Source organism: Peromyscus leucopus, chromosome 19 (assembly GCF_004664715.2).
Source record: "Peromyscus leucopus breed LL Stock chromosome 19, UCI_PerLeu_2.1, whole genome shotgun sequence".
Lineage (NCBI taxonomy): Eukaryota > Metazoa > Chordata > Mammalia > Rodentia > Cricetidae > Peromyscus > Peromyscus leucopus.
The window spans coordinates 76703380-76718501 of record NC_051079.1 but is presented as its reverse complement, the minus strand read 5'-3'; the positions used below and the strand labels follow the sequence as shown (position 1 = coordinate 76718501).

General features: G+C 36.4%; 1 protein-coding gene across 3 annotated transcripts in view; it reads left to right on the top strand.

The window, feature by feature from the left end:
* Nucleotides 1-15122, top strand: part of Dok6 (docking protein 6) — a 411539-nt gene that overhangs the window by 234934 nt on the left and 161483 nt on the right. For all 3 annotated transcript variants that reach the window (XM_028886850.2, XM_037197242.1, XM_028886851.2), the window contains one exon: nt 8238-8357. In XM_028886850.2, the coding sequence (XP_028742683.1) occupies nt 8238-8357 (120 nt within the window). The remainder of the gene's footprint in view (nt 1-8237; nt 8358-15122) is intronic.

The following is a 15122-nucleotide window of genomic DNA, read 5'->3' as shown; positions in this document are numbered from 1 at the left end:
ATATCTCTATGAATTAAAACATTGGAATACCAATTTTTAGGAACATGGTTAATATTTTGAAAATAATATTGTTTTAATAATTGGAATAATGGCTACTGTAACCATAACTGTTGCTATAATTGTCATAAAAGCTCTCTTTAATCCAGATCAACATGGAAAACACACTGTAGCCACGGTCTGTTTTGTTGGCTAATTACCCTGACAAGGGGGGCCCTCTGATTTCTTGGCAATGCTACTTTAGTCTTCCCATAGCATCTTTTTGTATTTCTACATTTCTTTCATAGACAGAAAAATATTTTCCAAGCATCTTCCTCTTCCAATATCTCAGAATACAGCACAATATAATATGATGAGACTCGATGTGCTTTGTTGTTGTATAAATAAACTTGTTTTCCAATAAGAAAATGTTGATTGGCCATTGCTTTTTGCTATTAGTTCATCCCTTCCAGTATCTCTGACTGAAGCTAAAAGAGGTTATGAAAGTGAGGATGCTTCAATAGTGATAATTACCAATAACCCATTGGAAGCAATGGGAGAAAACTGTCTCTTAAGAGCAATATCACTTCTGCCAAGTCCCTTAAGGATGATACTTTCCCCACTACAAATATTTGAAAACATGCTAAAATCAAATAGACATGGTTTGAACACTTTCTTTATCCCTACAATCAAATAATTGAACCATGTATACATATAATGAGTCCATGTGGGAATTTTGGCTACTAATGAGTACCCAGATTTGAGTTTCATGTATCTTTTGACATTTCCCTTTTAATTTCTTTGGTGGGCAGATGTACTGTTTATCCCTGATCTGTTCCAAAGTAACAAGCTGCAACAGATATTTATTATTATGGAAGATAATATTTTTAAATCACAACTACCCATATTCACTAGTTATCTTCCAAATGACTTGCTGCCCAAGCATATGAAGACCAGTCTTGCTGAGAGAGAGTGACAGGAGCAACATGAAAACCAACATGATTTTATTCCAGAAAAATAAGAGCTCATGGTATCATTCCATGGGTTTTGGCATAATGGAGTTCCTTATGTTTTAATGTAGGCATTGATCTCTGGGGAATGGAATATTGCTCACAGTGACCAAGCGTATATTTGGTTAAGCAGCCAGAAATAAAGTCAAGGACACTACAGACACATGCAAACTTGTCTTTAAATGCAGGGATAGAAGTGGAATGCCAGGATACTGAGAATGCAAACATACCATTGTCTTAGAGATAAAATACATTCTGGAATGTCTTAGAAAATATATAAAAATGACTTCCACCTCAGTGTGCCTGTGGTTATTTATGAGGACACTGTGTGTCAAAGCATTGGATAAATGCTAGATATTCAATATTACTGGAATGACAATCAGAAATCTTGATGTTTCGCAATCATCAGAGAATTATAAAATGTTTCAATCTATTGACCTAGGCAATTTAAGGATCTTTGTAATACTATAAGACAAATAACTCTGATTACCATGTACCATTTTTAAGACATCATTGAACATGTGCAAAAGATAGTGGGCTGTGAGAGGAAAAAAAATATGTCACTTGCTAACATAGTACCAACTTCCTTTTTGATAATGCTTTTCCTGTAATGTTTTAACACCATACTCCCATCTCTAAAAATAAAATACACACACACACACACACACACACACACACACACACGCACGCGCGCGCATGCATCAACACCTATGTGCATTTACATATGCATGCATACTCACAAAAAGACATACACTCATGTATATACACGTGTATGTACACATATAGACGCATGCAATATAATTTGGAATGTAATTTCATACTACTTAAAGGTGTTCATTTCTTTCCTTTTTCGTGTTCTTTGAATAGTTTTAAGTTTTTTGTGTCATTTGCTAACCTCCATATCAAAGCGCTCTACATTGCATTCCTGTCAGGCAGGGGAATATCACACTTGATCGTTCTGTCAATGGCTGATGCTTGTCATTTGTTACAATGGAAAACAAGTGGGTACACTTTCTAGTCAACTGTCTGGAAGCCGAACCTAGCTCTTACAATTCAGAAAATGAGAAAAATAACACACTGAAATTTCCAGTTTAAAAACTTTGCTATTCAAGTTTCTGTTAAACCAAAGAAAATAAGTTAGATTATCTCAATAAGGATACACTTAAGTAGTAACTCGTTGTCTTGGCTTTCCATTGTTGACCTTTCTTGAAGATTTCACTGACATATCTATATAGAATATAAAAATTGACCAATAATTTATCATATGCAGAATCAAATACAATTTATGTATTACTTTAAAGATGAAATAAATATCCCTAATAAAGTCAAAGGAAAAATATAGATAATGAAATGAAGAAAAATTATTTTAAGTGGGTGACTTTGACAGAGAAAGTCATTTAATTTTTTTCTTTCCTATTAAAAGATCTTTCTGATCTAGGTAAGCCAGCAGTGGATAGCCAAGGTTACAAGGCCCACATTGAACTCAATATTTACCTCAAAATATCCAACAAAAGATACTCCCATATTATTTTCATGTGGTCCTAGAAGTTGTATTCAATATCCAAGAAATAATTGATAGTCACTTCTACTTATGTGTTCAGCATTTACTTATCATTTTCCATGTTTGTGTGCTGCACTATGCTTTGAAGGGACTAAAGCAAGTGGATTTTTTACAAACCTATGTCTTAAACTATCATGGTTAGGAAAGGCAAAAAGTATGTCAGTGGCATTTGGACTTCAATAAAATACAACAGAGAAATGCGGAAAGACAATGTCACATCCAAATTGGTCTGGGAAGCTGAGTGAAGACTGTATTTGAGGCAAATTTTAAAGGAGAATTAAGTGTGAATCAAATGTAAGGAAAAAATCAAAGGAGAGGCATTTTACAGGGAGAAAATAAAGATATATCTCCTCTTCAGAAACAAAACTATTTATTCCCCACCTCTAAGCAGATCAGTTCTTCAAATCTGACACTGAAATACTATTTTGTATATGCTAAACAGAGATGCAATCATTTCATGTCTGCTGAAGTAATGTTCTCGCTTAAAGTCTGAGGGAAAAGCAGAATGCATTAACTATCAATGAGGCCAGTTTAGTAAAAAGTGTTTTGCAAGAATGGAAGCTTCACCAAATGTACACTGCTTTATATATTTTACATGAAAAAGAGGAACAGCCCTATGTTCTCTCAGGAATAGTTTTTTGGAGAAATATTTTTCTTCAGTTTACAGCAAAGCATGAATTTAATACTTCAATAAATATGAAGATAATGTTATCACCCAATCATAGAAAACTCTAAAAAGAAGGTACAATCAAAAGTGTGGGATATGCCGAAGATAAGAGGCATATTCTATCTGCACTTGCCTTTGACTTTTACTACAAGCTAAATGCAGTTAGGGCTATGTCTAGGATCAACACAAAACATTAGTCTTACCTGGATCATATGATAGAGTAGCACGTGACCAATGCCATACTTTTGAATTCTACAATGGGAGTTTTATCTGATGGAGATATTTCTATACATTTGATGGAATTCTTTTTTTTTCAAGTATACCTCATTGTGGATCACTTAATGTCACTGTTGTTTTTTGCAGGGGGAGAGTAATAGAGCATGACTATTCCATAACATTCTTCTTTTTAATAAATATTTGTATTTTATAATTAATTTAATTTTACATATCAGGCAAGGATTCCCCTGTCCTCCCTCCTCCCATCCCCCAGCCTCCCCCCCCCAACCCACCCCCTATTCCCACCTCCTCCAAGGCTAGGTCTCCTCTGGGGATTCAGCTCAGCCTGGTAGATTCAGTTGAGGCAGGTCCAGTCCCCTCCTCCCTACACCAAGGCTGAGCAAAGTGTCTCAGCATAGGCCCTAGGTTCCAAAAAGCCAGCTCATGCACCAAGGGCAGGTCCCAGTCCCACCTGTGGGCCTCCTAAACAATTCAAGCTCAACTGTCTCAATTATTCAGAGGGCCTGGTCCATTTCCATGGGGACTCCTCAGCTATTGGTTCATAGTTCATGTGTTTCCGCTAGTTTGGCTATTTGTCCCTGTGCTTTTTCCAATCATGGTCTCAATATCTCTTGCTCATATAATCCCTCCTCTCTCTTGCCGGTCGGACTCCTGGAACTCCACTTGGGGCTTGGCTGTGGATCTCTGCATCTGCTTCCACCAGTCACTGGATGAGAGTTCTATCATGACAGTTAGGGTGTTTGGCCATCCAATCACCAGAGCAGGTCAGTTCAGGCACCCTCCCGACCATTGCCAGTAGTCTATAGTGGTATGTCATTGTCTTAAGGCCAGAATTAATGAAAGCAATAAAACCTGAATGTAATCATTTACTCAAAAGTCCTTTCTTAGGACATTCCATGTAATGGCCATTTTCCATATTAAAAGGGATGCAGTCACTGCCTTGAAGCTCTGTAAAGGGAAAGTGGAAAACCCTTCCCGGATATGAACTACATATTGGCCTACAATTTTTGTTTGTCCATCACTTCTCTCCACAAACAAATCTATTTCTCACATACTTCACCTTTCTCTGTTTATCTTGCTATTCCCACATACCTTTCAATTTTTAGTTTGAAAATCACCAACTTTCTTAATTTAATATTAGACATGATGAAATATTTGAGTTTCTAGTATAGAGTTCAGAGCTTAAGCACAGCCACAAGCTAATAGGTTAAAGGTGCTTAATGAAAAAACACTTCTTTCATGGAGAGAAAAATATGGAAAACTTTATGGAACATTTAATGTCTCTTCATCCACAAAGGGATTTAATTATTTGCACATTCTGAGTAGACTAAGAAGGTTGATGTGTAAAACAAATGACAAAAGGCAATAGGTCTATACGACTTCCATTTGTAGTGAACTTCAGCTTTATAAGAAAGAAGAACTATATATGTACACACACACACACACACACACAGAGAGAGAGAGAGAGAGAGAGAGAGAGAGAGAGAGAGAGAGAGAGAGAGAGAGAGAGAAGCACAGAGTATAGCCTATTTGTAAAGTACTTTCCTAGTTTGCAAGAGGTCATGGGTTTTTATGAAACAGAGTTCACAGAAAAATACTAAGTACAAAGAACAAATTAAACTAATATGTATAAAAAACAAAATATTTAAACATACAGAGCTTACATAGGAAAGTACAAATAAAAAACATGGATGCACTATTTGAAAAAGGACAGTTAATACTGACGAGAGGAAGGGGTGCTGCTTGTGTCACCGATGTCACCACACACACACTGTCCAGGTTGTTCTAGGAAATAACCTCCCATTCAGGCTTATGCAGGAACACCATTTAAACTCAGTGGTCACACACGTTCAAAAGACTTGAAAGTAGGAAGGGCACTTGCTGGGAAGAAGAGGGTTTAGGCTTGTGCAATGGTGCAACTCACATCACTAGAGTGGGTTTCCAAAGCCCCAGGGCAGAAGCTCAGTTCTGGAGAGGGGGGGAAGGGAAGGAGGGGGGGAAGTGAGGGAGGGAGGGAGGGAGGGAGGGAGGGAGGGAGGGAGATCCCAATAAATCATATGCAGTAACTGACACCAAGAAGGCAAAGGAAAACAGCAATGTTGAAGGCAAGAAATAAATTTAATACTCAGTTTGATCATATGAGACAGCAGAGCAATTATCTTTATCTCCTTTTGGGGGCACCTGATATAACATTGAATTAAACAGGAAGAACTGAAGCAGTACTAGCTTGTTCAGACTACAGTCAGGTTGAACCTCAGAGTTCTGTAAGGGGACTTTAAGAATCATTGCTTAGAGGAACAAGCCAGATTCCATCCTGAAATGGTTGTTCTTGCATAGTAGAGCAAACTCTGTTCCCATTATGGGGCAGCTGTTCTCATTACTGGGCAGTTGTTCCCATTAATGGGGTGGTTGTTCCTACTTAGAAAGCAGTTTCATAAAGAAGTGATCTTCTTACAAGATTCCTTGTTCCTAGATTCTAATGTGACCAGTTTCAGGTAATGACTTGAAGATTTTTCAGTATATTCCAGAAGTCAGGGAAAGGATGCTGTAAATATCCCTACAATTTTTGAGACTTTAGCTACTATTTAGTTACTATCATGGTGTCTTCATCCTTGAAGGAAGGACATTATCAGTTTCTAATAAATATTACTTAAATGACTAACATGCCCACATGCAGAGATGAGCAAAAATCTGACTCTAATGTGAGAGATACAAAACAAAGTCATAAATATCTCAACAGCACCAGAGGTAGTTACAATGCCTCCCATAGTTAGAAAATCGGGGTCATTGTTTTTATTATGTGGTAAAATGCAGGATTTTTCTGCCTTATGTTCTACTGAATATTTTGATCTACATAAGACTAAAAAGAAGCAGCAAATCTGTCTTGATATCATGTTACTCAAGCCTATTTAGTGTTAAGGCAGTGTGACCAAATTCAGGAGGGAAGCATCATTTGACCTTGGAAGAGTTGGCCTCATGGCAGGAAAGAACTTGATATTAAAATCCCTGAAGTCAAGAAAACCTGTCACAGATAACTTTTTATGGGGAGTTTAAAATGTCAAAGCAAAGGTTGAAGTGTCATCCACAAAGAGCAAGAGATTTGATGGAAATCTATATTACATAGTTCTAGTACAGATTTATGCTGCATGGGAAAGTCAGAAACTTCTCTGAGCAGTTGCCAATGCAAAAGTTTGGATCCAATTTTCCTATTGTGATATTGCTGATTACCCCTAGATATTAAACTTTGTATCTTTATAAAAATCTGCAAAGTAGCTTGGCTACTTGGCTCCTGTTCTGTCATCAACTGAACCCTCATCCACAGTGACCTCATATTAGATCTTTAGTAGCTCATGTAAACAAAAGCCCAAGAGTTTTTGTACTATGGGATTCTGGATATATGGAAGCTACTCTGGTATTTCCAGCAGAGAAAAAAAGAATATCTTTTGAATGCAATGAAACTGGGAAGTAATCCAAACAAGAATAATGAGTGATTAAGTGATTGGAAAGATACTTTGTAGTTGTGTATTGGTCATTTTTGTCATTACTGTGATAGCAAATCTGAAAGGGAGGACTTATTTATTTTGGCTTATGGTTCAGAAGATATCAATATCAACAAATCAGTCACAACTGCGAGATTATAGGACTCATATTGGTCCTCAGTGGTGAGAATGCTGAGTAGTTGTTATAAGATGTCAAGAAAATATTAAAGGCCTCTGTCTGGCTGAAAGCAAAGCCAGCTAAAAGTCTCAAGCCCCACCTCCAGGCAATCTACCTCCTTTAGCAGGATCATACATTCTAAAGCAGTGGTTTTCAACCTTGCTAATTTTATGATCCCTTAACACAGTTCCACATTTAGTGATGACAAACCATACCCCTAACCATAAAATTATACTTCTTATCTATAGTTTTGCTACTGTTATGAAACATAATTTAAATAACTATTTTGCAAATGGTCTTAGATGACCCTTATGAAAAGGTCGTAGGACCTCCAAAGGGTCATGATACACAGATTGAGAATCACTGTTCTAATTGTTGTACAACCTCCCCAAACAGTGCCATCACCTAAGGACTGAGTGCTCAAACATACAAGCCTGTAGAACAAATTTTACATAGAAATCGTGACAAGATCATGACACCTTCCTTCTCTTTGTAGTAAAGGAATCCCAATGCATACAAAAGTAATCCCATTCTAGAACAGATTCATGATCCTTTGTAATTCCCAATAAATTAGGGATCTGACCTCCAGGCCACACATTTCAGAAGCAGAATCAGGAAAACATTAACATGCTTAATAAAGTTTTTCTTTTACTTGTTTGCTTATTTATTTTTATTTTATATTTAAATTACGTTTCTAAGAAATTTTCATCAAAAACTTTGCTCATTCTAAAATGAGTAGTATTATGGTTAATGCATAAAAGCACCTGGGAAAATGGGAACTAGTTGCTAGAGGAATGAATCGGTGGTTAAGGGCACATGCTGCTTTTTCAGAAGACCTAAGTTCAGTTCTTAGCATGCACATTAGGCAGTTTATAATTGTCTATAACACCAGCATCAGGGGATCTGATGCCTTCTTCTGACTTCTTTGGGCACACACACACACACACACACACACACACACACACACACACACATACACACACACTAATAGAGAGAAATGATTGTGGAAATTTTTCTTGATTCCTCAATATAGCTTTCTTTGTTCAAGTCCTACCAGCTTCTTGGGGGAAGTTCAGGAAGCATTCTCCCACTATATTTGCCCTGTCCTGACACGTATGCTCATTTTCAGAGCTGGAGGCTGAGGAGTGGTGCAAACACCTTTGCATGGAATGCCTGGGGACAAGGCTGAATGACATCAGCCTAGGGGAGCCTGACCTACTGGCAGCTGGGGTGCAGCGAGAACAGAACGGTGAGTGACTACCTACTTTTCTACTGTGTCAGCTGGGCTTGAACTGGAGAGCTCCTCAGAGATGTCTCAGAACATTCATGGTTTGAAGAGTTTATTTTCTTTAAGGATGTGAATGCTGGTCCTGAAAAAATTCCTGTGGAAGCCACACATCCAAAAATATATGAGCAGAACAAGTTGAAAACGATGGATGGGTTATAAAGACAAACAAGGACAGTAAGTTTGGTGGTTAAAGAAGCAACGTGAATCTGGGAAAAGTTGGGGAGGGGAGATAAAATAATCAAAATACAATATATGGAATTCTTAGAGAATTACTAAAAATATTGAAAAAAGAAAGCAAATATCAACAGTATTAAGATTTTAGTGGTATAGCAACTAGAGAAAATTCTCATGTTTAATAACTCAGGTTCCTGTTTTCTTGTTAGTGACAAAGCCATAAGTCTAAAAACTTAGGTAGTTATTATGGTTTGCACATATGGATTTTTAATGAATAACATTTTTATCTTCTTTGATGTTTAATATAGATTATTACATTAAAAAATTTGGCTTATCTGGATATTAAATCATTCAAAGTATTTGGGTAGTATTTCTACTGTTAGGAAGGTTGTTTATGTGTTTACCTAATACAATGCTGTTTAATTTCACAATTGTGTCTTTAATCTCATGATAATTTGAGTCTCATAGTCTTGATTAGTAATGCTAATTAAACCAGTTTCATCTAGTAATATATTGTTCAATGTGATGTTTTAGATTATGTTTGTAATAACATTAAATAATCATCAGCCCATTTTATCTAACTGCAAAATTATCATCACAAGTAACAAATCTAGAATCACAAAAGTAGAACGTTTTCTGTGATGTTCAATTAGTATTATAGATAAAACTTGATCCTGCTTTTTAAAAGAATTTGAGGAGTTACCAGTAGCATATAAATTAATAGCATTGGTAAAAGCATGTCATAAGAGCACTTGGTGATTATAATGTTGTTGCTACTGAGAGCAATGTTGTTAACAAGCATCATTATCTCATAGTCTATTAAAAGACTATGTTTTCTTTGTAACTAAAATGAGAAACCAAATAATTTCTTGCTGACTGATCAAACACACACACACACACACACACACACACACACCAGATGCTGCCTCTTTGGATAGTTTCTACAAAATCATCAATAAATTCCTATAACTCTTTTGCAATGTTTTACAATATTTTCATCCTCTCCCACACTCCGTCAGGTTTTCTGGTTGCTGTGGTACAAACAAAACCTCCATAACTGTGCTGTGTAACATACACTCCCCATTCAAAGTTTAAGAAGTTAAAGCTGTGACTGATAAATATTTTTCAAGAGCACAAGGAAATAGGAGAGATGAACAAATTGAGCTTGTGGGTAGAAAGACCATGTGTACCTAGTATAAACTATTTGCTTTCACATCAAATAACTGGAATTGCGTAAGGTTTCCATCCTAGTGGATAATGTAATCTTTTCAGTGTATTACAATTCTGTTTCAAATTTGATGATACTCTGGATTTGTCTGGAATCTGAAAGAAAATTTTCAATATGTACTCCGGGATATGCAAACATTAAATTATATGCAAGACCTTAATAAGAAAGCATAAGTTTTCCTCTTTAAAAGACCTTTATAATAATAAATTACAAGCTTTCTTAAAAAGAAGCATAAGTGAGAAAATACAGCAAAAGCAGTTCCTCTATAAACTTTATAACAGACTTGAAATTATAATACCAGCAAAACTAAAAATGCCTGCCTGAGAAGAATTTTTGATAATCTTAGCAATGCAATAGGTAGGTGTGATTTTAATTATTATTTCACAAATATAATTTTGTCATAGTCATATATGTATATATCATAATCACAATTTGAATATATATATATATATACACACATATAACAACAAATAATGAAAAAAGAGGCCAGGAAATTAATAAAGAACAAGGAAGTGCCAGGCGGTGGTGGCGCACGCCTTTAATCCCAGCACTCGGGAGGCAGAGCCAGGCAGATCTCTGTGAGTTCGAGGCCAGCCTGGGCTACCAAGTGAGTCCCAGGAAAGGCGTAAAGCTACACAGAGAAACCCTGTCTCGAAAAACCAAAAAAAAAAAAAAAAAAAGAACAAGGAAGTGTGTATGGAATAGTTTGAAGGAGGAAAGGAAAAAATGATGCAATTACATTATAATTGAAAACACTACACAGATGTGGCAATAGGCCAATATCATCTAGGCAATTCTTAAATTGATAGTCTTTCTTCTAAAATGACTGAATTGTGTTAATTTGACAGCTGAAGATAACTCTAATATCACTCTATAAGAAAATCTTACTTTGCCACACATTCTGGGAGGCACACAAGAGTACATTCTTACTGAAAAACTTCAGTATTTAGCAATAAAAAAAGAAATTTGTGGGTAGGGAGTATTTCTTTTCCCATGAGTCACATTTCCCTTGACTACTAAGACCTCCAGAACAGCCTTTGTTCAAAGTGCTAGAGTCTGCATGCATCCCTTTGTCTTTCATTCCTCTTAGTGATTAAGAGCAGCAAAAAACGTTTGAAATTTGCTATTCATACTACATGAGGACAATAAAAAAAAAAAAAAACCAACCCAACAAAAATAACTTTTCAAACTCTACTATGGCTAGATAATTATTAATAATTCTAGCAAACATGAAATTTGCATGTATTCCCTAGTTTTCTCCCTTCCTAGTCAGTATGTCTCATCTATATAAATGGTGACTTGACTTGAGAGCTTCCCTGAGATAAATGCCAGGAAGCTTCAAAACTTTATGGTCAAGACTAAGGTGTGTTTCCAGCCAGCCAGCACAGATCCTCTCCTACAGGTTTGATGGTAGTCTTGAAAGAAATATCTGTTCCATAGACAATTTACTCCCTTATTTCATTGAAAACTTATTTATTGAATACTTCTTGCTTTAGTTAGCAAATTAAGTCTTTACAATTTACATCTTTAAAGGTATTCTTTCACTTACTCTAAATCACTGCCCCAAACTTTTCAAGTATAACAAACTTTTAAAAGTAAATGGAATCATTAACGTCTTACTACATGATTGAAGTCATTGATTTTTGCACCTTTTTCTTATTGTAAAACTTTTCTCATACAATATATTTTGATCATATTTTCCTCTCCTTCAGTTCCTCCTCAGTCTTTTTCATCTCTGTATCTATGCAATTTTATATTCTCTCTTTAAAAAACAAAAACCAGAAACACACACACACACACACACACACACACACACACACACACAAACTCCACATAAATGAAAACCAAAATATACAAGCAAAAGACCAATAAGATAAAGCAACCAATACAAAAGGTCTACAAATATACATTTCAGATTGTTTTATCTTGGCCAATGCCTCCTGGGCTTGGAGCCTGTCTTGAAATGTTAATATACCTGGTTAGATTCCACTGGGGAAAACTAAATTTTCCTATGCCAGTGGGTATTGTTGCTGGAGAATTTCTCTCCAGCTCCCACCAAGTCCCACCAGTCCCAGAGCCCACTTATAAAATAAACATACCAACTTTTATATTATTTAAACTGCTCAGCCATTAGCTCAGGCCTACCATTGTCTAGATCTTACTCTTATACTAAGCCCATTTCTGTTAATCTATATGTTGCTATGTGTTCCATGGCTTTACCTGTTGCCTCTACATGATGCTCCTTGAATGGCAGCTGGAGTCTACTTTCCTCTGCTTTCATCTCCTTTTCCTCTCTCCTCTCTGTTAGCCCCGCCTATACTTCCTGCCTGGCTACTGGCCAATCAGTGTTTTATTTATACAGAGCGATATCCACAGCAGGGTATCAATAGCAGGTCTCTTCTTGATTAGGGCTGGGAGCTCATGTCCATTTGCCCCCTCACAGTGCTGGGACCACATTTAGCTTGAAACTATGAAGGCCATTTGAATGATGTCACAGTGTTTATATGTCCATCAATATCAATCACTCCTACTATGCCTGAAAGACACTTTTTTTTTTATTTTTGAGTCATCCATCACCTCTGCCCCTTACAATCTTTCTGTCTCCTCTTCTACATAGATACCTGAACCTTAGAAGAGTATCTTTGATAAAGAATTCCCATTTAGTAATGAGTGCTCCAAAGTCTCTTGATCTCTGCACATTTTCCACTTTGGGGGTCTCTGTGTTATTTCTCATCTACTAAAGAAGAAACTTCTTTGATGAGGGCTGAGTGAGGTGCTGACCTATGGGTCCAGCACAATGTCATTAGATGTCATTTTATTGTTATGTTACTTTCGCAGAATAATAGTATTTGGTTTCCTCCTAGACTCACCTATCTAATCTCAAGTGCTTGGCCTTTTAAGCAGTGTCAGATCAGGTTTCCATGTCATGGAGTGGGCCTTAAATCTCATCCCAAAGTGGTTGAAAACTCTTGTAATATTTGTGCCACTATTTCAACAGTATATCTCACAGGCAAGTCACTGTTGTATGTCACAGAGTTTGTAGCTGGGTTGATAATTCCTTTCTCATCTTGTAGCCTCTGAGTACCTTCCAATACCATGAATACCAGTCAATAAGAATGAAGTTTCTAGTTAGGCATAGCTTAAGTTCTATGTTCAATGAGATATGTAAGCATTCTTTTCAGCAGTAAGACCTTACCATCAGTTAGGTTGCAGAGAGTAACCAATAGCCTTGGCAACAGCTGCTGATGTTTTGGAGTTTCCATGGTGGCCCTTTGGCCAATGTGAAGTTACTAATTTTACAGATTGAAATAAATCATTTATGAAAGATTTGCCATTACAGATTTAGTGGTTTATTTCCTTGTTATTTGGATATCAGATGATAAACTATATATAATTCTTATAAATATAATTGTGTTTTATGTTCAATCACATACTGAGATTTACACTGACCTTTTTCTCCTGAGAAATAAGGTCTATAGGCTTGCAGACTCCATATAAAATAAATCACTGTAGTGTAGTTTGTGGTGATCTCACACTGTTCTCTAATCAAGGAAAGTCAAACTACTTTTTTTACTACTTTTTTTTTTGCTTTCAAAATTGTTATTCTTCCTCTACTATTATCTGATTCTTCATACAATTTGATCTTATTTACTTACTTCTAGGCTAGCTAAGTATAGATATTTATGCAAATAATTTTAAAGGTGAAAAATAATGTGGGTGCTGAGATAAAAGTGGTTCTTGGTTAAATTCTTTACTGTGATCTTTATCTTGTGCTGTCAGCTGCTTTCACATTGACTCAAATACACATCTCTCCCTCTCTCTTTCTCTCTTTCTGCCTGACTCCTGTGTGTGTGTGTGTGCGCATTTGTCTATTCCTCTCTCACACAAACCTATTCCATGACCTCCAACAATGTTGCTAGGAGAAAAAAAAGCATAATAAATAGACATTTCTAGCTTTGAATTCTTCAAATTTCCTAGTCACCAGATCATAAGCATTATTTCAGATACCCAGAGAAAAGTAAGGCATTAAAAAAGTTGTTCTAGAATGATGGCATGTATGTAAAGGAAGTCATATGAATCTGTTGTGCAATAGTTTCCTCTGCGATTCAAACAATCCATCCTGCAGGAAAGCTCCTTAAGCAGGAAGATAAATGACTCAAAATGGCTTCAGGAAGTCCCCAACACTGATGAAATTCACTAGGCCTCTCTGTGCCAGAGTAAGCAATAAAATCTGGGAATCCTCCTCAGACAGTGGAACCAAACTGCAAAGAAGACTGTGAGTCCAGACCAGCTAGCTGCCTGGAAGATGTTTAGACCAACTGAGTCACTTAGAAAGATACTCTCTAAACCGTTGAGATACCTGCAAGCTATACAGTGTGATCCAAGTTCCCAGGTTTTGTGAGCTGTCACCCCTGTAAGGGTGAGCTTTGGTGACACAGCTGACTGTCAGTGGTTTTTGCTCCTGTAAGTAACCCTTCACCCATATTTCTGTATAAAACTCACTGGTTCACCAAGTTGGAATTTGGTGCTATACATACTTTGTCTCTCTCTGTCTGGGATGAGTAGACCTATGTTTTGCATCTCACAACAGAAAAGTTTTGTCACACAACAGAATCTGAGGCTCTAGTCCATAACACATTCAAGAATTAATTTAATATCGGTGCAATTAAAGACAACTCTTTCTTACATACAACACTAAAAGCATGAGCTATAAAAAGAAATCAGCCAGAATTCATCAAAAAATCAAATTTATGAATGCCAAAATCACCATATTTTTAGGTGAAATAAATAAAAAAAGAAATCACAGATGGAGGAAATTAGCACTCTGCTGAAGCTGGCTTCTGCCAATTCACAAGAGCCTACTATTAGAGGCAAAAATATCCTAAGTGCTAGAAACCAGAGCTGTACTTGCTTCTGAGTGATGAATAGCTAGAACATGCTAGAAGAGAATGAATGTCCTGAGGTAACAGGAATATTTTGTGTCCCAGTGTATCTTAGTCAAAACCAAAAGATATAAGCATTCCATTCATACATCACAATATGGAACAATATTCAAAAAATCAAGAAAATACTATAAAAAGTAATGACGTTAAAATTACTTCCTACCCTCTTTATTTAAATAACACAAGAAAAGTTAATGAAAATATGAGCTAAAATATTTATCATAAACATGATAATGAAAGGGCCTCATAATCAGAATTCCCAAATCAACAAAAGAAACAATGCAACTTTTTTTTTTTTTTATCAGCCTGGTCAAGACCTTTAAAAGGCCCTCTGGATAGGTGAGATAGTTGTTTAGCTTAAACTATTTAGAGAGTCTCCAG